Source organism: Amblyomma americanum, chromosome 8 (genome assembly GCF_052857255.1).
Source record: "Amblyomma americanum isolate KBUSLIRL-KWMA chromosome 8, ASM5285725v1, whole genome shotgun sequence".
NCBI lineage: Eukaryota > Metazoa > Arthropoda > Arachnida > Ixodida > Ixodidae > Amblyomma > Amblyomma americanum.
The window spans coordinates 35,855,497-35,871,922 of NC_135504.1; the positions used below are offsets into that span (position 1 = coordinate 35,855,497).

A 16,426-nucleotide genomic window follows, 5' to 3' on the forward strand; every position below is an offset into this window, starting at 1 on the left:
CCCCCGAAGGGGCGCAGCGAGGTTTGCGGAGCCTCCCCCAAGCACACACCCCTGAAGAAGCCGGGTGCCGGGCCGGGGTGGCTTGTACCCATTTTTACCGGTGGGTGTCCTGCGATGGGTTTCGAACCAACCACCTCCCTCAGCCGAAGCGGACGCCCAGACCACTAGGCCACGACATCCTCCAACGACCCCCAGTACTACACCTGACACACAACCGACGTTCTTCGACGATTCCGAAATTGTTTCAGCCGACCTGCCCGCGTGTGTTGACGGCCATGCTATAAGTGCCTTTGCGGACGCAGGCGCCGATGACTCGGTTATGAGGCTGGCAGTCGAACTGAAAGAAAGTGATGACGCCAGGGCACGGGCCACAGATTCGTACGGCACGCGGACATTCAGTCAAGATGATTGAGATGCACTGCCCGAGTTTGAATCCGCGACGCTAGTTTTCCAACGTGCTTCGTTGTTTTGGGTGAGTGCTTCCGGAATCTAATCCTCGGGATAGATTTCCTTCGCGAAGCAGTTATTGACCTCTGGGAGTTTCTGTGTAGTTACCTTTCTACAGCTCGAGCGCTCACGGTCGACCAAGATGAAAGATCCGTTACGGCTTTGCGTGTCCACGATACGCATTTGTTCCATTTTTAACGGAGCTCTATAATTAAAGATGAGGTTTTCGTTCTGGCAAATAAAGGCGCATCGCCATGTCTCTGGTGGAATGCGGAGTTCACACGGGATTACGGGATTACAGGCGCCGGAAAGCAGCGTGGAAAAAAACTTCTACGCAATTAATGCCCCCAAAACTGGATGGATTATAATTTCATTGCAGCTACATTTCAGCGCACCGTATCTCGTGCAAAAGAGGCGTACGATACTCGACACAACGAATTTTCTTCTAAATCAGGTAATCGGAGAGCTTTATTTAGTTACCTTAATACAATGAAAATGGTCCAAACCGCAGCTAACAGTCTTCCTATAGTTCAGACTTTTGGTGAAAGTGCGAAGTCTTTAGAGAAGGCATAGGTCTGGAGCGTCGCTTTACGGCTCTTCTTATCCCCCGATAACGTTCAGCACGTTGGATGATTTCGAGGAGGTCACCTTCACTGCGCTCTCACAACGTGTGTCCCCTGGCCCTTATGGTGTCACTTCTCCCATGATTGAAATTTTATTGGAGGAATCTCCCGACGACTTCTTGGCGCTTGTAGGTTACTCTCTTAAAGGTCCATGGATTCAAAATGAGTGGCGTCTAGCCTAGGTTGTCCCTTTGCTTAAAAAGCAGGGTGAAGGTTACGTGTTACACAATATAAGGCCAATTTCTTTAACTGCGAATCTAGTAAAGTTAACTGAAAGGGTGTTGCATGGCCCAATCATGTCAGTCAGTTCGGACAAAGGGTTATCGAATCCTTGCCAAATAGGTTACAGGCCATGGTGCTCTATATGGTGCGCTCATACAGACCTCGAGAGGCGCATAGTTAGCCCGTCGCCGAAAACAACACGCCGCGCTTGTTATAGTTTAGGTGTGTATAAGGCTTATGACAGCGCTGAGGACAGGACGCTGTTGCAAAGGTCACAGGTTGTGACACTTCCGAGCTACTTTGTGGCACGGATTCTATGAATTTCTGGCTGACAGAGAATTTCATTCCTTCCAGACTGGCGCGTGTTTCCTCTTGAAGATTTCGACAGGCGAAAGAAGTGCCTCAAGGTGATATCCTCTACCCTGTTCTTTACAACATCTTACTTGACTGTATTGATTGCAGTCATAAGGTGAAAACCTAGGCGTATGCAAATGGCATCGCCTTTTCTGCTTCCGAGAACAATATATGCTCTCTGTACCCTTCATTACAGTCTTACGTCAATGACTTGGACCAATGGTTAGGCGGAATTAACCTCTCCCTCAAAGTAAATAAATGCGCTTTATTGGTTTTCACGTGCTCTTATACAATGAATGTATCTACTGTTTATCGACCCCATGTAATTCCTCAAGTGCAAAATATCAAATACCTCGGAGTTTTTTATGATATGCTTCACTTTCCTGGCGGGTCCATATAGAGAAAATCACTGCAAAAGCAGAACGAGCGGTCGGCATGCTGCGCACGCTGAGCAACATACGTTCCAGCGTGAGAAGGCGCTCGTTTCTGATAATTTAGAGAATGGCTGCGTTTTTATGGAGGAAAAACGCTAAGGCGCCCGTGTGCTGTGCGATGTCAGTGCACGTTAAAGATCCCCAGGTGGTCGAGATTATTCCGGAGCCCTCCACTACGGCACCTATTCTTCCTTTCTTCTTTCACTCCCTCCTTTATCCCTTCCCTTACGGCGCGGTTCAGGTGTCCAAAGATATATGAGACAGAGAATGTACGTCCGCCCAATAAACGAGTTCTGCTGTGCCTTGCTCTCTGGAGCACCTCCGTATAAACTTCGCCTTATGCTTCTCTTGGACCGGGAGGCGTTGCGCCTCTGTCTGGGCTTTCAAAAATTTTCGGCTAATTGTGTTTTGTACCTAGAGGCCCGGATTCAATCACTGCCCTCCAGATTTCGGCCCTTAACTGTTCAGTCATTTGTAAAAATGTGCGATTCGTCGCTTCATGAATCAAATTTGATCTTTCTTCGTCAGCCAAAGACATTTTTTTTTCAATGAAAGCCGGTCTCGTTTCCCTACTTCACAGATTTGTTTTGTGCAATCTCTCCTTCTCACCTTAAACATCTGTATTTTGGACGTCCTTCCGGTGTGGAGCAATTCTATATCCATTCAGATTGTCCTTGATGACATCTTTTCAAACAATGCAACATTTTTGCTTTTCCATCTGCTCGACAGTTAATTAGCAGATTACCTGATATCCTTTCTCTCATGTTCTCATTGCGACAGACGCCTGATAGTGTGAAGAAAAACCAGGTGTCCGCATTTTTTCTCCCTCCCTCGATTGATCATTCTCACTCCGCCTTCCCAACTATGCCCCCATTTACCTGGCCGAATTTTTAGCAGTAGTCCTGGCTTTGCGCAAGGTGCACAGCTCTTTGTCTTCTGCCATAATTACAACGGATTCATTATCAATGTCTTCCTCTCAAAACCACGTCTGCGCAGTCACAGGCACCCCGCTTACTCCAATTTTTTGGCACCACTTCACGTTACGGTTTGTTTGGGTGTCTGGGCATAGAGGAATTCATTTAAATGAGGCTGCTGATACCCTGGCGAAGGCGTCTCTTAAAGGCCCCGTCATATCTCTCCTTCTGACCTACGCATATATTACAGCGGCCAGGTTTCGCAGGTGTCTGCTACTGAAAGATTTGCAGCCTCAGCGCTTACTTCTCCCGACTACCACCAACTTCCCTTCCCCTGGTGCAGTATACAGAATGGCGATCGTGCAAGCTTGAGGTTTCTTTCACACGTCTACGTTGTCGCGTACCTCCATAGATATGGTTTGGCGGTCTCCCCTTTGTAACCGCTTTGCGCTGAACCAGAAACGATAGATAATTTGTTGTCATGCTGCCGTTTCTTCTCTTTACGGAGGAACCTGCCAGAACATCCGTTACGACAGCTCAGTCCGAGTTTGTGTGCTGAGGTTGTTCTTTCTCTTGGTGCTTGTATACATTTGGGCACAGCGACAGGAATGTGATCTCCATCTATCAAAGTCTCCTTTTAGACACGGAACGGCTGCCAGCGTAAAACCTTTCTGATTTCTATCTTATGGCTACTTTGTTCAAAATTCATCTGTAATCGAAACATCCAAAACTATGCATATATAGCCCTATTCCAATTTTCAGTCACCCATATGACAGCAACCTGTTTGCTCTTAATTTTCACCACTCAATATGCATTGCTTTATTCTTATTTGTTTTCCTTTTTTATTTGAAAAACATTTTTGAGCACCTGTCCGCCGCTGCCTGTGTCTTGGCCAATCCCCCGCAGTGGGTACGCGCCACTGACTCCCTGAGGACCACAACAACAACAGTTGTCGGAGTGCAGTCTTTTGTGTTTTCCCAGTGTTACTGTGTTAAGTGTTCGTTAACTTTCTGGTGGAGGGGCAGGGTAAATTCCAATTTCAACGCGCCCCCACGGCCGTCTATAAACGCGAGTTTGAAGCCTGTTCACAGTAGCGCAAGCCGCCGAATCCAAGGTCAGTCACCCGAGTTCGGGTCGTTATCCCTTACGACCAGAGCTCACCCGCTCAGTTCCTGTCCCTTCAGCCGCGAAAGCCACCGACCATGGCGAGGTATGTTCGAGGACGGGACTGGCTTGACCAACTTGAACGCGTCGATATATAGGTATACAACGGCTGGGATGCGGAGCGGCTCCACAATGTTTAATTCGCTCTCTACTACTCGGCGCGGACATGACATGAGAGTCACGAGGCAATGCTACCTACTTGGGTCCGGTTTCGTAGCCAGCTGCTGGCGACCTATGTGCCAACACCGGCCGACGGAAACGAGCAAAGTTTGCGCTGCAATCCAGGAGCCAGTGACCGAATGAGCGCGTCACAGAGTACCGTCAAGGCATGACCCGCCGGTTTAAAAGGGCGGATCCGAACATGCCCGAGGACAATGAAAGTGGTAGGCGTTTAAAGTAGTTAAACACAGCAGACGTGCAAAAGCATCTACTCGTCCTTCTGAAGGGTTTGACGCAAGATCTTTTAATGCCCGTATATGCAGAATTGGTTATTCTCTATTTAACATTCACAGATCACGGCGAGTCCTCATACCAGTGCCAGCGCAACTGCCACCTGCCAGGGCATGCAGGGCAGGGCTCCCATTGGCTACAGCTGGTGCGATGCTCCTCGGAACTTATCCGAGTTTCCTCCTAGAGGCTGCAGCTTGCGCGACGCTCCTCGGAACTTAGCCGAGCTTACTCGGGTAAGCTCGGGTTAGTTTGAAGCACTAGATGACAAGATTCTGGCTCGGGGCTGGTACGCCTGTAGTAGTGTTTTAGCACTAAAAGTGCGCCGCCTGATGCATGTCACCAAGAAAGAACTATTCGCTGGGCTAGCTGGCACCACAGTGGATTTCTAGCGGAGGACATGTGCACCACCGTCGAAGACACCCTGCAACACGCACTCTCTACTACAGCCGCGACCTAAACATCGCGTCACCAGCCGCCTTTGAGTCGGGCTCCAGCGGCTCCGCCGACGCTCTTAAGGAGCTCGCCCGGTCTGTTATGAAAGAAAAGCTGCGCTAAATGCATCTCTCTGAAATGCCACCGACGCCGAAGTGCCACCGACGCCGACGCAGACGATGTTCGAGACGAAGCGATGCAGGCGGTCCCTAAACATGTTGCGGCTTCTGCCCTATGTACCACCGCCGCCCATTCTGCTGACGTACGACGCGCCGGTGCTCCTGCAGGACGGCGGCCACAACTATTCCAGTGCCAACTCAACTGCGTTCCAGCCGAGTCCCCGCCTTGACTGGCCAAAGCAAGCCTACGGAAGACTGACGTGCGGCGGACGCCCGCACACCGGCCCCTCTGTTAATTACCACTACGACGAGGCTGACTACATGTTGAGGTTGTGCCCTTATCGCCGAGCTATAGCCTTCGTGTTTTGCATCCCAGGGCCCCGTGCCCACGGAATGGTGAAGGCCCACGCGAAATCCAGGACTACCTGTCGACGTGCCGGAGTTACAGAGATCTACCTCGTCACGAGCCCCGCCCACCTACCTCTTCCCGCTATCGTTCGCCGAACCCCCGTTATGGCCTCTCACGAACCCCCATCGGGAAAACTAGAACCAGCGGCCAGCGGAGTGAGGGAAGGGGGGGGGGGGGGGCTAAGGAGCGAACGGTCGAACATCCTCCATCGCGTTTACGACTAGATGACGGCTCTCCAACGAGGACACGTGGTAATAAAAACGGCCGTGGCTTAGCTTGGTTAAGCCTGGTGATTGCGGAGCACGCCGCTTAGAAAGTCGTTCTTCTCGTTCTTCCGTCTCCGTAGCTCGCTGATGCTTCCTCTTTGCATTCTGCCGAGCTGCCTTGTTCGTAGGCACCATCGTAACATCTGGCTGTATGACTGCCTTGGCGAGAGGAACGGAGCTGTTTTATACATATGGTGTGACGTCACTCTGACCGTAGCGCCCCTGGTGAGAGGAGTTAGGCCGCCGTTGGTGGCTACCGCCTCGCCTCGCGACGGCGTGAGATGGGGCCCCGTTTTTACACAGATGGTGTGACGTCACTCTAGGTCACGTAGTGTGACGTCACGCGGTGAGGTCACGCTAAAGGTCAATGGTGCCTACCACCGCCTCGCCACGGAACGGGCTGAAGTGCGACCTAAAGTAGTATTGCTTCGCAATAAAAACGGATATATACAGCTTCAGACTTGCCGGTCGCTATCGACGATTTCGCAGTTACTGCGTTAGTCGAGAGGGGAGAGGACTATCTCGTGATAAGCAGTGTGCTGGCAAACGAACTCAAGAAAGTTTTAACCGCACGTGGACTGGTCCACAAATTCGCACGGCTGGGAGGCACCTATAATTACCCCTTCTGGCCGTCATACTGCGCGGGTTGAAATCCACGGATTCGTCTACGTTTGTGACTTTGTGGTCCTCCCCCATTGTTTGCGCGACGTCATAATCGGCCTGGACTCCTTGCGAGCTAACGGCGCAGTTATCAATTTGCAATAGCCGCGCGTAACGTTTTCGCCGACCCAAGTCATTGCGAGAGCCGACACAGACGACTCCGAGGTGGTGTCCGCATTGCGTATTGCTGCTGACAACATGACGGTGCAGCCATGGTGCAGCACGATGGTTCCAGTCCAAAGCGACTCACTAGGTAACCGCGACCGTTACGCCTAGAGAAACGTGAGCTTTTTACTAGACAGAAGGATTTGCGCTGCAAGACGGCTTGTTCGTTTACGGGATCGCTGTGCGACACTCTTGCTTACCAACGTTAGGACCGAGTTTAAGCGCATTGTGCAAGGAACGGCCATCACATATGTTAGCGACGTTGTTGCGCCCGCTGAATATGTGCGCCGGAGTCGCCGTCGCAAGCAGGACGCGATGGAGCCAACGTTCTGCCTAGCGTGGACATCAATCCCGGCTTGTCGGCGGGTCAGATGCGTTTGTTAGAGCTGGTTCAGGATTTCGTCGGGTGCTTTGCTACGTCATCAAAAGCAGGGCGCACATCAGTAGCCAAACACCGCACTACCGTCTACGAGGAGATAAGCCCGATATCCCAGCACCTATACAACGTCTCGCAGAAGGAACGAGAGGCGATTCGGAGCCCAGTGCACAAAATGCTTCCCGACGACGTCGTCCAACCGTCCACCAGCCCCTGGACTTCGCCTGCAGTGCTGCTGAACAAAAAAAAAAGTGGTAAGGTTTTAACGTAGCTAAGCCGATTAGACGTGTGAAAGCATGTGATGATTCTTCGCCTCTTGTTTTAGCCTCTGGTGGAATTGGCAGGGGGGGATTGGCCAGGGTGCCTCTTATTTCTGGCATGTGCATGTGCACGCAACTGCGTTTCTCGCTCTTGATCGTCCTCTCTCCACTCGGCGGCAGCTGGCTAACGAACCTCCGAACTTTCCCGATCGCTTCCTCCTATTGGCTGCAGCTTGCGCGACCCTTCTCTGAAGTAAACCGAGCTTACCCGAGGATTCGTGCTCTGGGTTGGTACGTCGGGAGTAGTGCTTGCGCACTAGAACGCAACGATTTGTGAGTCTGCTACACCAGTCACAGTATATGGCCGAGCAGGAGACGACCTGTCTTACCCCTTTCCAAATGGTCTGCGGGCGTCGTGTCACTATGCTGGACGCTATGCTACCCACTGGTCACAGCGAAGATAACGCCGACGCCTATGGTGACGTCGACGCATTCGTCCAGCAGGCTGAAGAAGCCCGCCACCTCGCAAGGTGCAAGCTCCGAAGCTACGCTACGAACTTTTACAGCGGGAACAAAGCTCCACGGCGGGGCCATCTTTACCCCATTGACCTTGTGTTAGTTGCCGGCGTCGGGCCGCCGCTTTAGGAGAGGGAGTAATGTCGCGTGATAATGGGCGAGGATACGGCGAGGACAGCGTGTTTGTGACTGCGTGCGAGTCAGCCTTCTTGTCTGAGCGCAGTCTTCTGTGCTGTCCCAGTGTTACTGTATCAAGTGTTTGTTAGAATATGGAGGCAGCCAACAGTAATCTAATCCAGGGAAAGCGTAGGATATCCAGGCCTCAGGGATGATCAGATGTTGTACTTGCCGCATGCTACAGCGTACGTATACTGCAGCTTGAAAGACGGACTGGATGACCGTCACGCGCTGATTTTAAACAAGTGATGGTGGCGCCACCTGTGAGCTGGTTAATCAGCTATCGATCCGCACCACCTATGGTTGTTGAGCACTCCGTAGATTTTATCTTATTGTCAAAGGTGGCGTTACAATAACCCGATTTTCGAGTTAGTTTTACCAGAGTCCTGGATTTTGATCTGTAGGGTTTATAGGAACTTTGCAGCTTGCGTGAACGAAGGTCTCCGATTCAAACTTTTTTTTTATTCGAAAAGTGTGACATGAGGCTCTGGTGCAACACAAGCTGAGAGAGAGAGAGAAGTATTTTATTTCCTGACGACCCATGCCGAGCCCCGACACTGACAAAGCTGCAGCGGCGATTTGACAAAAGTTTGAAGTTTATTAGATGAGCGGTGCGTTCCGATCCACGGTTCAGTTTAACTGAACTGTTCGCTGACCGTCGCACCTCAATATCGTAGCCGGCGAGTAACCTCTCGACACTTTCAAGCTTGTGGCAAAGATCCTAGTTTATCCGTGAACATCGAGGGTTTCACTTGAAAGATGGTTCAGGCGCCCGAGAGGACACGCATACTGAATAAGAGGGCACAGCTTGAATACTCCACTCTCTTAACTGTCCAAAAACATAACCTTAAAAAGAACAAAGAAGGTCTTAAGCATAGACTCTGAGCAATCGAAACGACTTACAAATGAACATTAGTGCTCATTACGTTTAAGCGGCCAGGGCAAGAGCAAGTTATTCAGTGGTCTGGAGTCATGTAGTGCCTTCCAATATTTTTCGAGACTGGGCAATAGTCTTTTTTATCATGCCTCAAGCAATAAGATAGCCATATACAAAAGCTCTCTATGCGTTACGCTGCGACCGCCGTACATTGTTATGCCCCTTGAGCGTTTATGGAGGCAAGCACTAAGTTGACCGATCGAAACAGAACCTCCTAGACTGACCTAACTGCACAAGCTCACACGTGACTACGCTTCCTTGCCGATAAGCGGATGACATCACATGCAAGAGCCCGCTAAAACGGCCCATCGAAAATGAATTCTCTGTCCACGCCGTATCATCCATGAACACTGCGTGTGGACAATAATGCTCTTGCAGTACACCTAACTGCCGAAATTAAGTACACAACAAAATGAGATTATGATGTTATCATGTCTATAAACAATTCGTGTAGACGAGTTGTAAGCAATGTGTTCTCTTTTCAACCTTGCCCACAGAAAGGCTTCCACAAATTTCGTGTAAATCACTGCGTAAGGACACCATGTTTGTTTGCTAGTGGACGTCTTGACAGCCTCAGGACTGTTGAGGAACATTTGCCGCAAACTGCTGCCATTAGCCAATGGGACGAGTAAACTGGCCGCTTAGAGACGCAAGTGTAAATATCACAAGAAATAAATAAGCTCTCGTCGCAAAAAAAAAAAACAGTTGACGTGCTAGAACCCCTGCTAGTAGTTTAGAGTTGCACTTTTTATAAGAATTATTTTTTTTCGCCCCCACCCGCTCTTGACAAGGTCGCCTTCCGGCATGCACTTGGTGCCGTCCTAACTCGCTTTAATCGAGATACTGTTGTTTTCTGAAAACACCGGCGTTGTCAAGAGCACATACTGTTGCAAAAAACTAGTGTAAAGCGACTCTTTTTCATATATACAAGCTAAAACCCCAAGCTACAGGGTTCAGCGCGCATGTAGTACCGCTTCCTTCGATCAACAAAACTAAATTATTAACCGCATACCAAAGCACATCTGTAGCGAAAACATAACGGTGACAGAAAATAAAGGACAAAAAAAGTAGTCAAATTCTCCAGCGCTGCGGTACTTCTTGCTTCGTACGTTTTGCCTTCCGCACCAACCTGTGGTCGGAAGCAAACAGCAGTCCTTGAAACCTAGGGCACAAAACCACTTGATAAGCACGCTTATTATGACGTCCTGGAAGTGGTATTAATTGCTGTCATTGCACTTGTTGCGGAGGTAGTCACAAAAACAACACTCCGCGCACTGTGTGTCACACGCGAAGAAGGCACAGGCATTACCGTGGCCCACTGTTCACCGAGCGCATTGGCCACGAGCCTCCATGCTTTAGAGCGCGTCTCGGCACTCCACACCTGCACAACCAGGAGGGTACCGTCTACCACGGACATCCACTTGCTTCCATCGAAAGAGTAGATGCGGTTAAGCGCTTCGTGCCCGATGCCCGCCACTGCCGCAAGTTCACCTGTGACGTAAGCATCGTCCACTGGTAAGTACGGCACTTCGAAGGAGGCATTGTACAGGGGCCTCAGTGCGGCCGACTCCATGAACACTGCACTGCCGGAACAGTACCTTGGGAAATATTTTTTCGGGTACACTTCATTCGACATGTACCAGGGCAAAGCAGTCTGTCTGATGACTGGCATGCCGTCCCAGACGCAGCAGTGGAACTTTGGAGGTAGAGGGGTGCTGGAGGAAGATGCCCCGGTCGAAGAACCAGTGAACTTCTTCACCAGCGTTGGAAGGTGCAAGACGATGTCGTCGTCCATCTTGAGGACGAACCGTGCCCGAGGACAGTTCTCCAGGGTCCACTTGATTCCGTAGACGAACTTGTACGTCAGGTTCCGGTAGGTGTCCATGTACGGCAGCACAACCACGTCTCCGTGGAGTTCGGCTTCTTTCGTAACGCTGGCCCACACCTGGTCCACCGGTGACATGCCGACGAAGAAGACCGTCGTCCAGTTATACTGGGCGCCGAATGAGGAGTTGGCAACCACTTCCCTCAGGACGCGGCGGTGGTCCGAGTGGGTCGTTGCTGTGTGCACGAAGAATATGTAGTCCAGGTCCCGTTGGCAGTCTGAAACGACCTTGAAGGCAGTGGGCAGCGATGTGACGTTCTCCACCGGGAAAGGCACCTTGCCGTAGCCTCTCAGTAACTGCTCGGGTGGATTCCAAGTAAGTCCGTTGTCTTCAGCTGTCGTCGTAGCTGGAGTCGTCACTGTTGTTCCTCTCGTTCGTCTTGTAGTTGCTCGCGTCGTCATAGATGTCGTTGGCCGTGATAGCGGCGTTTCTGGTTCAGTTAAAAGTAATGGAGACGTTTGTTTCCGTAGTGTTACCTCACGTGGACCTTGTCTTGCGGTTGAAGACACCTCTTCACTTGTCGGTGGCGTCCAGGAAGCGTCGCTTGTCGTCGAATCGTTCAATTGAAGGCCTTGACGTATTGATGCTTGACTCTTATGCGGATACCTGTAGGAAGGCTCGGCATGTGTGATGGTTACAGCGCCTAAAGCCTGCTGCCTTGGCACCGGCCAGCCGACTGGATTGTAGCCCGCGGTCCAGAATCCGATGTAGATGAGAACCACGAGGCCCAAGATTGGCAGCCACCGCTTGGCGGTTGACGTCAGGGTCCTTAGGCAACCGTCTGCGGGAAGCGCACGAAGAGCATATCAAATTTTAATCAATTCACATCAAATATAAGAACTGAATGATATTGTGCCATGCCATAGTCTGCACTTCAAACATGGCTGCTGCGACATTACTTTCTTAATTGGTTCAATCATAAGTAATAAAGTGCAGTTATCAGAGTTATGGTTACTGTTGTCCAGGAACTCCCGAAGCGTCGCCACAACTATCCCTTCCGCCTCTTTCTCAACATACTCTGCTAAGGTCGCGAACTTGAATATAAAAGTTCGTAACTGTCTTGTCATGGCTTCAGAATAGTCAACAGGCGGGATATTTCTCAGTGCTCATGACTCGCCTGTACATGCATAGTAGTAACTATATAGACGGGTAATATTTCACTTGACGGGAACTGCCTTTTTACACAATATGGGCCTGGGCCGACTGTAAGCAAACGTCACGCGACAGCGTATATTCAGACTTTTACCCTCGGCCCTTTAAGACCTTTTTGTTAATTAATGGCAAATACATCGGAAGGTAAGCACAAAGCTAAGTAAACTTGAATATATCATTATGTAAAGTTCAGCAAGAAACATTATACAATGACTGAAACAGTACCTTCCTCTCCGCACTCTATAGGAGAGGAGTAGCTGCTCTATAAGCCAGGGGTCTCAAAGACGCGGCTCGCTGGCACCAAAGATTTCGTCATTTGTTCTTGAAGCGTCGTGTCGGTAACGTCTCGGTGCCTTTCACTTCGGTATCGCTTAATTTTATCTCAGTTTGCAGTTTGGCATAGGCCGATTGCTCGCCGCGACTTACCTGTAAACCAGAGGAGCGACAAACTTTATCAGGAAATCGAGAGGCAACAGTCTCCTAACGTCGCACATTCCCTGGCTGTTACTCAACCGTTCGCTTATTCAACATTCATGGCGGAGGCCGAAGAATCCATCATGGCGGCATGAGATCTGACTTTTTTTTTTCACTTACTTGCTTCCCAGGTATACTGGCCAGTGAAAGGCAAAAATGTGTCGATGCGAACCACGCAGAAAAATTAGTTGAGACCGGCTATAGTATGGTTCCCGGTGCCGTGAACTCTGCATTGTATACGTTGCTGGAAGTGCAACCCTTATGCCGGAGCCCCCTCAGTCTGCTTACCTTATTCCGCTCTTTATTTTTCTTTACAGTGATAGCTGTTAGGCGCTCGTAACAGGTGTGATGACATGCACCCACCTTGTGGATGTCATTAACGCACCCACCGGTCATTAACGCACTCCCCTTATATATCACGGTAAACCTGAGACGCATAAGCCTAAGTTTGGAACAGCCGCCTGCCACTGCAGGGGTGCATCACTTGACCACTTCACCAGTGCGATATGAGGCCACTGTATCTTTTCTACCCTAAAATATCCCAAAAACTAAACGCCTAAACAGATATCACTGAATCTCGCTTTACACAGTCCTAACCTCCTCGTGATATTTTCTATACTACAGTGCCAAGGCCAGTTATACTCTATCTGTCCAGGACACAGAAGTCCGGACATTGAAACAATAGAAGACGAAGAAACAACTTTGATAACAACGTAGGAAAAGGCCGAGTCTTCATTCCTACGACAAAGTCCTCTCTGCCAGCCATTGGCAGCATGCCATAGTGTTAACGTCATTGGTGCCGGAGTTTTGCGGTGATTTGTGATGAGGCTCTCTCTGAGGTTAATGGCACAGTTCTATACTGACGACACGTTCACCGGCTGCAGCCAATGATAGTTCTACTGAGGGCTCGTATTTCGTAACGGGTCGAGACCTTTGCCCTTTATGACTTGTGACGCGTTGACCGACACGTGAATGACCAATGCCATCATGCGGCTCCGCTGTCGAATGCGCTGCTGAGCAGCGACGTTAGGCGCCTAAAAACGCCGTTATGAAATACGGCCCCAGGAAAAAGTTGGTTACGGGGCCCTGTTTGCCGCGTCTCCCATGTGGGCGGCGAAGTGGACACCTTCGATAGCGCGCCACATAAGTTGTTTTCACTTACCTGCGGAGGACTACCGCCACTTACGAGCGAACTGCCGTTAGTGGTTGATCATCATGAAGACTGACTGACTGAAAAACTTTATTTTCAAAATATATCCAGGGAGCTAGTGGAGCGGTCCTTAAGGGTCCGTTCCTTACATGAAGAAACAGAGGTTTCTTTGAAACGATACTTAACGCAGTAATGCCCTTTGCATCACTTGTGATACTGATTGTAGTAATGTGCATTATTTCTGCTCGCAGGACTGCAGTAATTCCGGACTTACTTGAAGAAGCCTTCTTTTCAAAGATATTCATCAAGGTAGGGTAGAAAGAACGGCTGCCATTATGCAGGAGGCCAGAGTGAAGGTAAATTCTTGCACAACCTAACCCCAATGGCAAGAGAGCCAAAAATTTATGTAGTCGGAATGCTCCAATGGCAGATGATCGAGTAGTTCTGAGTTTGTTTTTTGTGAAGCGTGTGGCTCAGAGACACGAAAACCAGGCGCCGCCCAAAAAAAAAAAAAGCGGTAGCACTACAAAACTCGCGATTAGACGAAACAGTGTGAGTCATCAAAAGCGGGAAAGTACGAAATGTTAACCAAAAATACTAGTACTTAGAACTGTATCAACTACAAAAGAACAGAGTAGATTTAGAATAGCATTAGAATAGAACTGGAATAGAATTGAAATAGAATTGAAATATAATTGAAATGCTTTCGCATTACTATAAAGCAAGTTCCTTAAGTGCCTCCGGTAACATTTCATTCTGATTTACTCGATGCATCTGCGTGTTTGCGCAGAGTTTTATCGTCCAAGGCGTTTAAAAAATAATTTAGATTAGGGACATTAAGTCAGGCTGTGATCCCCTTTTGTAGCGAGAGCTACACTGGGCTACCAGTCAAGCATTTCGCAGTACATGGGAGAGGCCAGTCGTGCGCATGCGCCGTTACCATGGCAACCGGAGAGGAACAAAGTGCGGCGCGCGCTTCGCCGTCGCCGCGGCCGCACGCCCGCTCCAGCGTGAAAGCCGAGCGTGACGTCACGCGGATGAGCAGTTGTGCGCATGCGCCTATACCATGGTGACCAGAGAGACCCCACAGCTGCGCCGCGTTCTTCGTCGCCGCCGAACACCGCGCCGCATGCGCAGGATTGCGTATAAAAGGCGGAGATGTATAGTGGGCGTCTTTATCGCAACGCTTGACATACATGCAGAGAAGCAGAGTCCAGCCGCTGCTAAACGGCGGCATAGACAAGAGAAGATTAACTCTTCCGATCCTGAGGTTGTCGCCTGGCAGTTGGCTTGAACTAAATAAGAACGCTGGAGTCTGTGTTTACGTGAAACAAGGTATCACCGCTGTCAGACATCTCCCTTCCTTCGATCGCGGTGAATAATGGTGAATCCTGGTGTGTTCGGCTTCTGGAAAGCGGCATTATCATCCAAGGAGTCTACGTGGCACCGGGAACATCTGTCAAGCAAACGATTGATGTGGTTGCCACGTGTATATCAGCCTACGCACGGTTTGACAGTTGTGTGTGACTTTGGGTGACTTCAACAGGAAACAGGACTCTCTCAGCCAGTGTATGATAGAAAAATTTGACTTTAATTTAGCTTTGGACCCTCACGCCCAGACTACACAATGGGGAGCTACTAATGAGCTTGTATACTAAAGCGGCTCTACAAAATTGAAACACTGTATCGACAAAATTGAGACCACTGCATGCTACCTCACAGATCATCGGGCAGTCTTCGTCTCTGTCAAGCAAAATGAATAGAAGATGTGTATACCCAATGTCTCTCATTGATAAACATACAGTGACCACAACAAGCTCAGCCAGGGAAACGTACATACCTCTCGTTGCGTATATCCTGGCATAGCCGAACCAAGCCACTGCCAATGTTTTCATAGTAAGAAGTGACGAAATCATAGAAGTGCTTTACTTTCATTCGACGTTTTCAGTGCCTGGGATTTGCTACAGTGTTGATGAGCATCAACTGGGTTACAAATCACAACCGGAACTATAGGAGACGAGGAGCAGCCTCAGAGGCACCTGGCGCAAACCTGAGTAGCTTCTCGGTTGCCGCTCGTTGCTGTCTCTATCGTCCTTCTTTTTGGTGCACTTCAGGCTGAGAAGGGCGTGGCAGGTGGTCTCCTCCTCAGTGCTCACAAGGAGGATTTATGGTTTTGTGGTTTTATGGGAGCTTAGCGTCCCAAAGCGACTCAGGCTATGAGGGACGCCGTAGTGAAGGGCTCCGGAAATTTCGACCACTTTCGGGTTTTTTAACGTGCACTGACATCACACAGTACACGGGCCTCTAGAATTTCGCCTCCATCGAATTTCGACCGCCGCGGCCGAGGATCGAACCCGCTTCTTTCGGGTCAGCAGCCGAGCGCCATAACTCCTGAGCCACCGGGGCGGCTTGCAAGGAGGATTTAGAAACCGGTTTTCCTGGCTTCCACTCCATCACCGCCTACGTTTTTCTAAATGTCTACGCCGTCCTTCTTTTAACGAGAAAAATACAAGTCGCCTGTTCTAGTACCACCCTATGCCCTTTTCTACGGTGTTACCCCTGCGACGCTCATCCATAACAATGAGATATGCGACGCCGTCACAATTGCTACTTCTGAGTAGTACGATTCCCCAGACACTATATTTTCTACATGTCATACTCATCATCACTATCAGCCCAGTTATGTACAGTGGACGATATATAACCGCAGCTCGCACACAGATCTTGAATCAGCCCCGCCCTGTGCCAGTTGCGGCCAACTATATCCTTGTGAACTTCCCTAATATTTTTTTGCAAGCCTGATTCACTGTCACCCGTTGCTTACGATACGTTTTTGTG

The 16,426-nt window shown here is 49.8% G+C and overlaps 1 protein-coding gene across 2 annotated transcripts in view; it reads right to left on the reverse strand.

The window, feature by feature from the left end:
* Nucleotides 1–8,437: 8,437 nt before the first annotated feature.
* LOC144101341 (acetylgalactosaminyl-O-glycosyl-glycoprotein beta-1,3-N-acetylglucosaminyltransferase-like) overlaps nucleotides 8,438–16,426 on the reverse strand; it is a 35,585-nt gene continuing 27,596 nt past the window's right edge. For both annotated transcript variants that reach the window (XM_077634448.1, XM_077634447.1), the window contains one exon: nucleotides 8,438–11,593. In XM_077634448.1, the coding sequence (XP_077490574.1) occupies nucleotides 10,122–11,593 (1,472 nt within the window). In that variant the 3' untranslated portion in view covers nucleotides 8,438–10,121. The remainder of the gene's footprint in view (nucleotides 11,594–16,426) is intronic.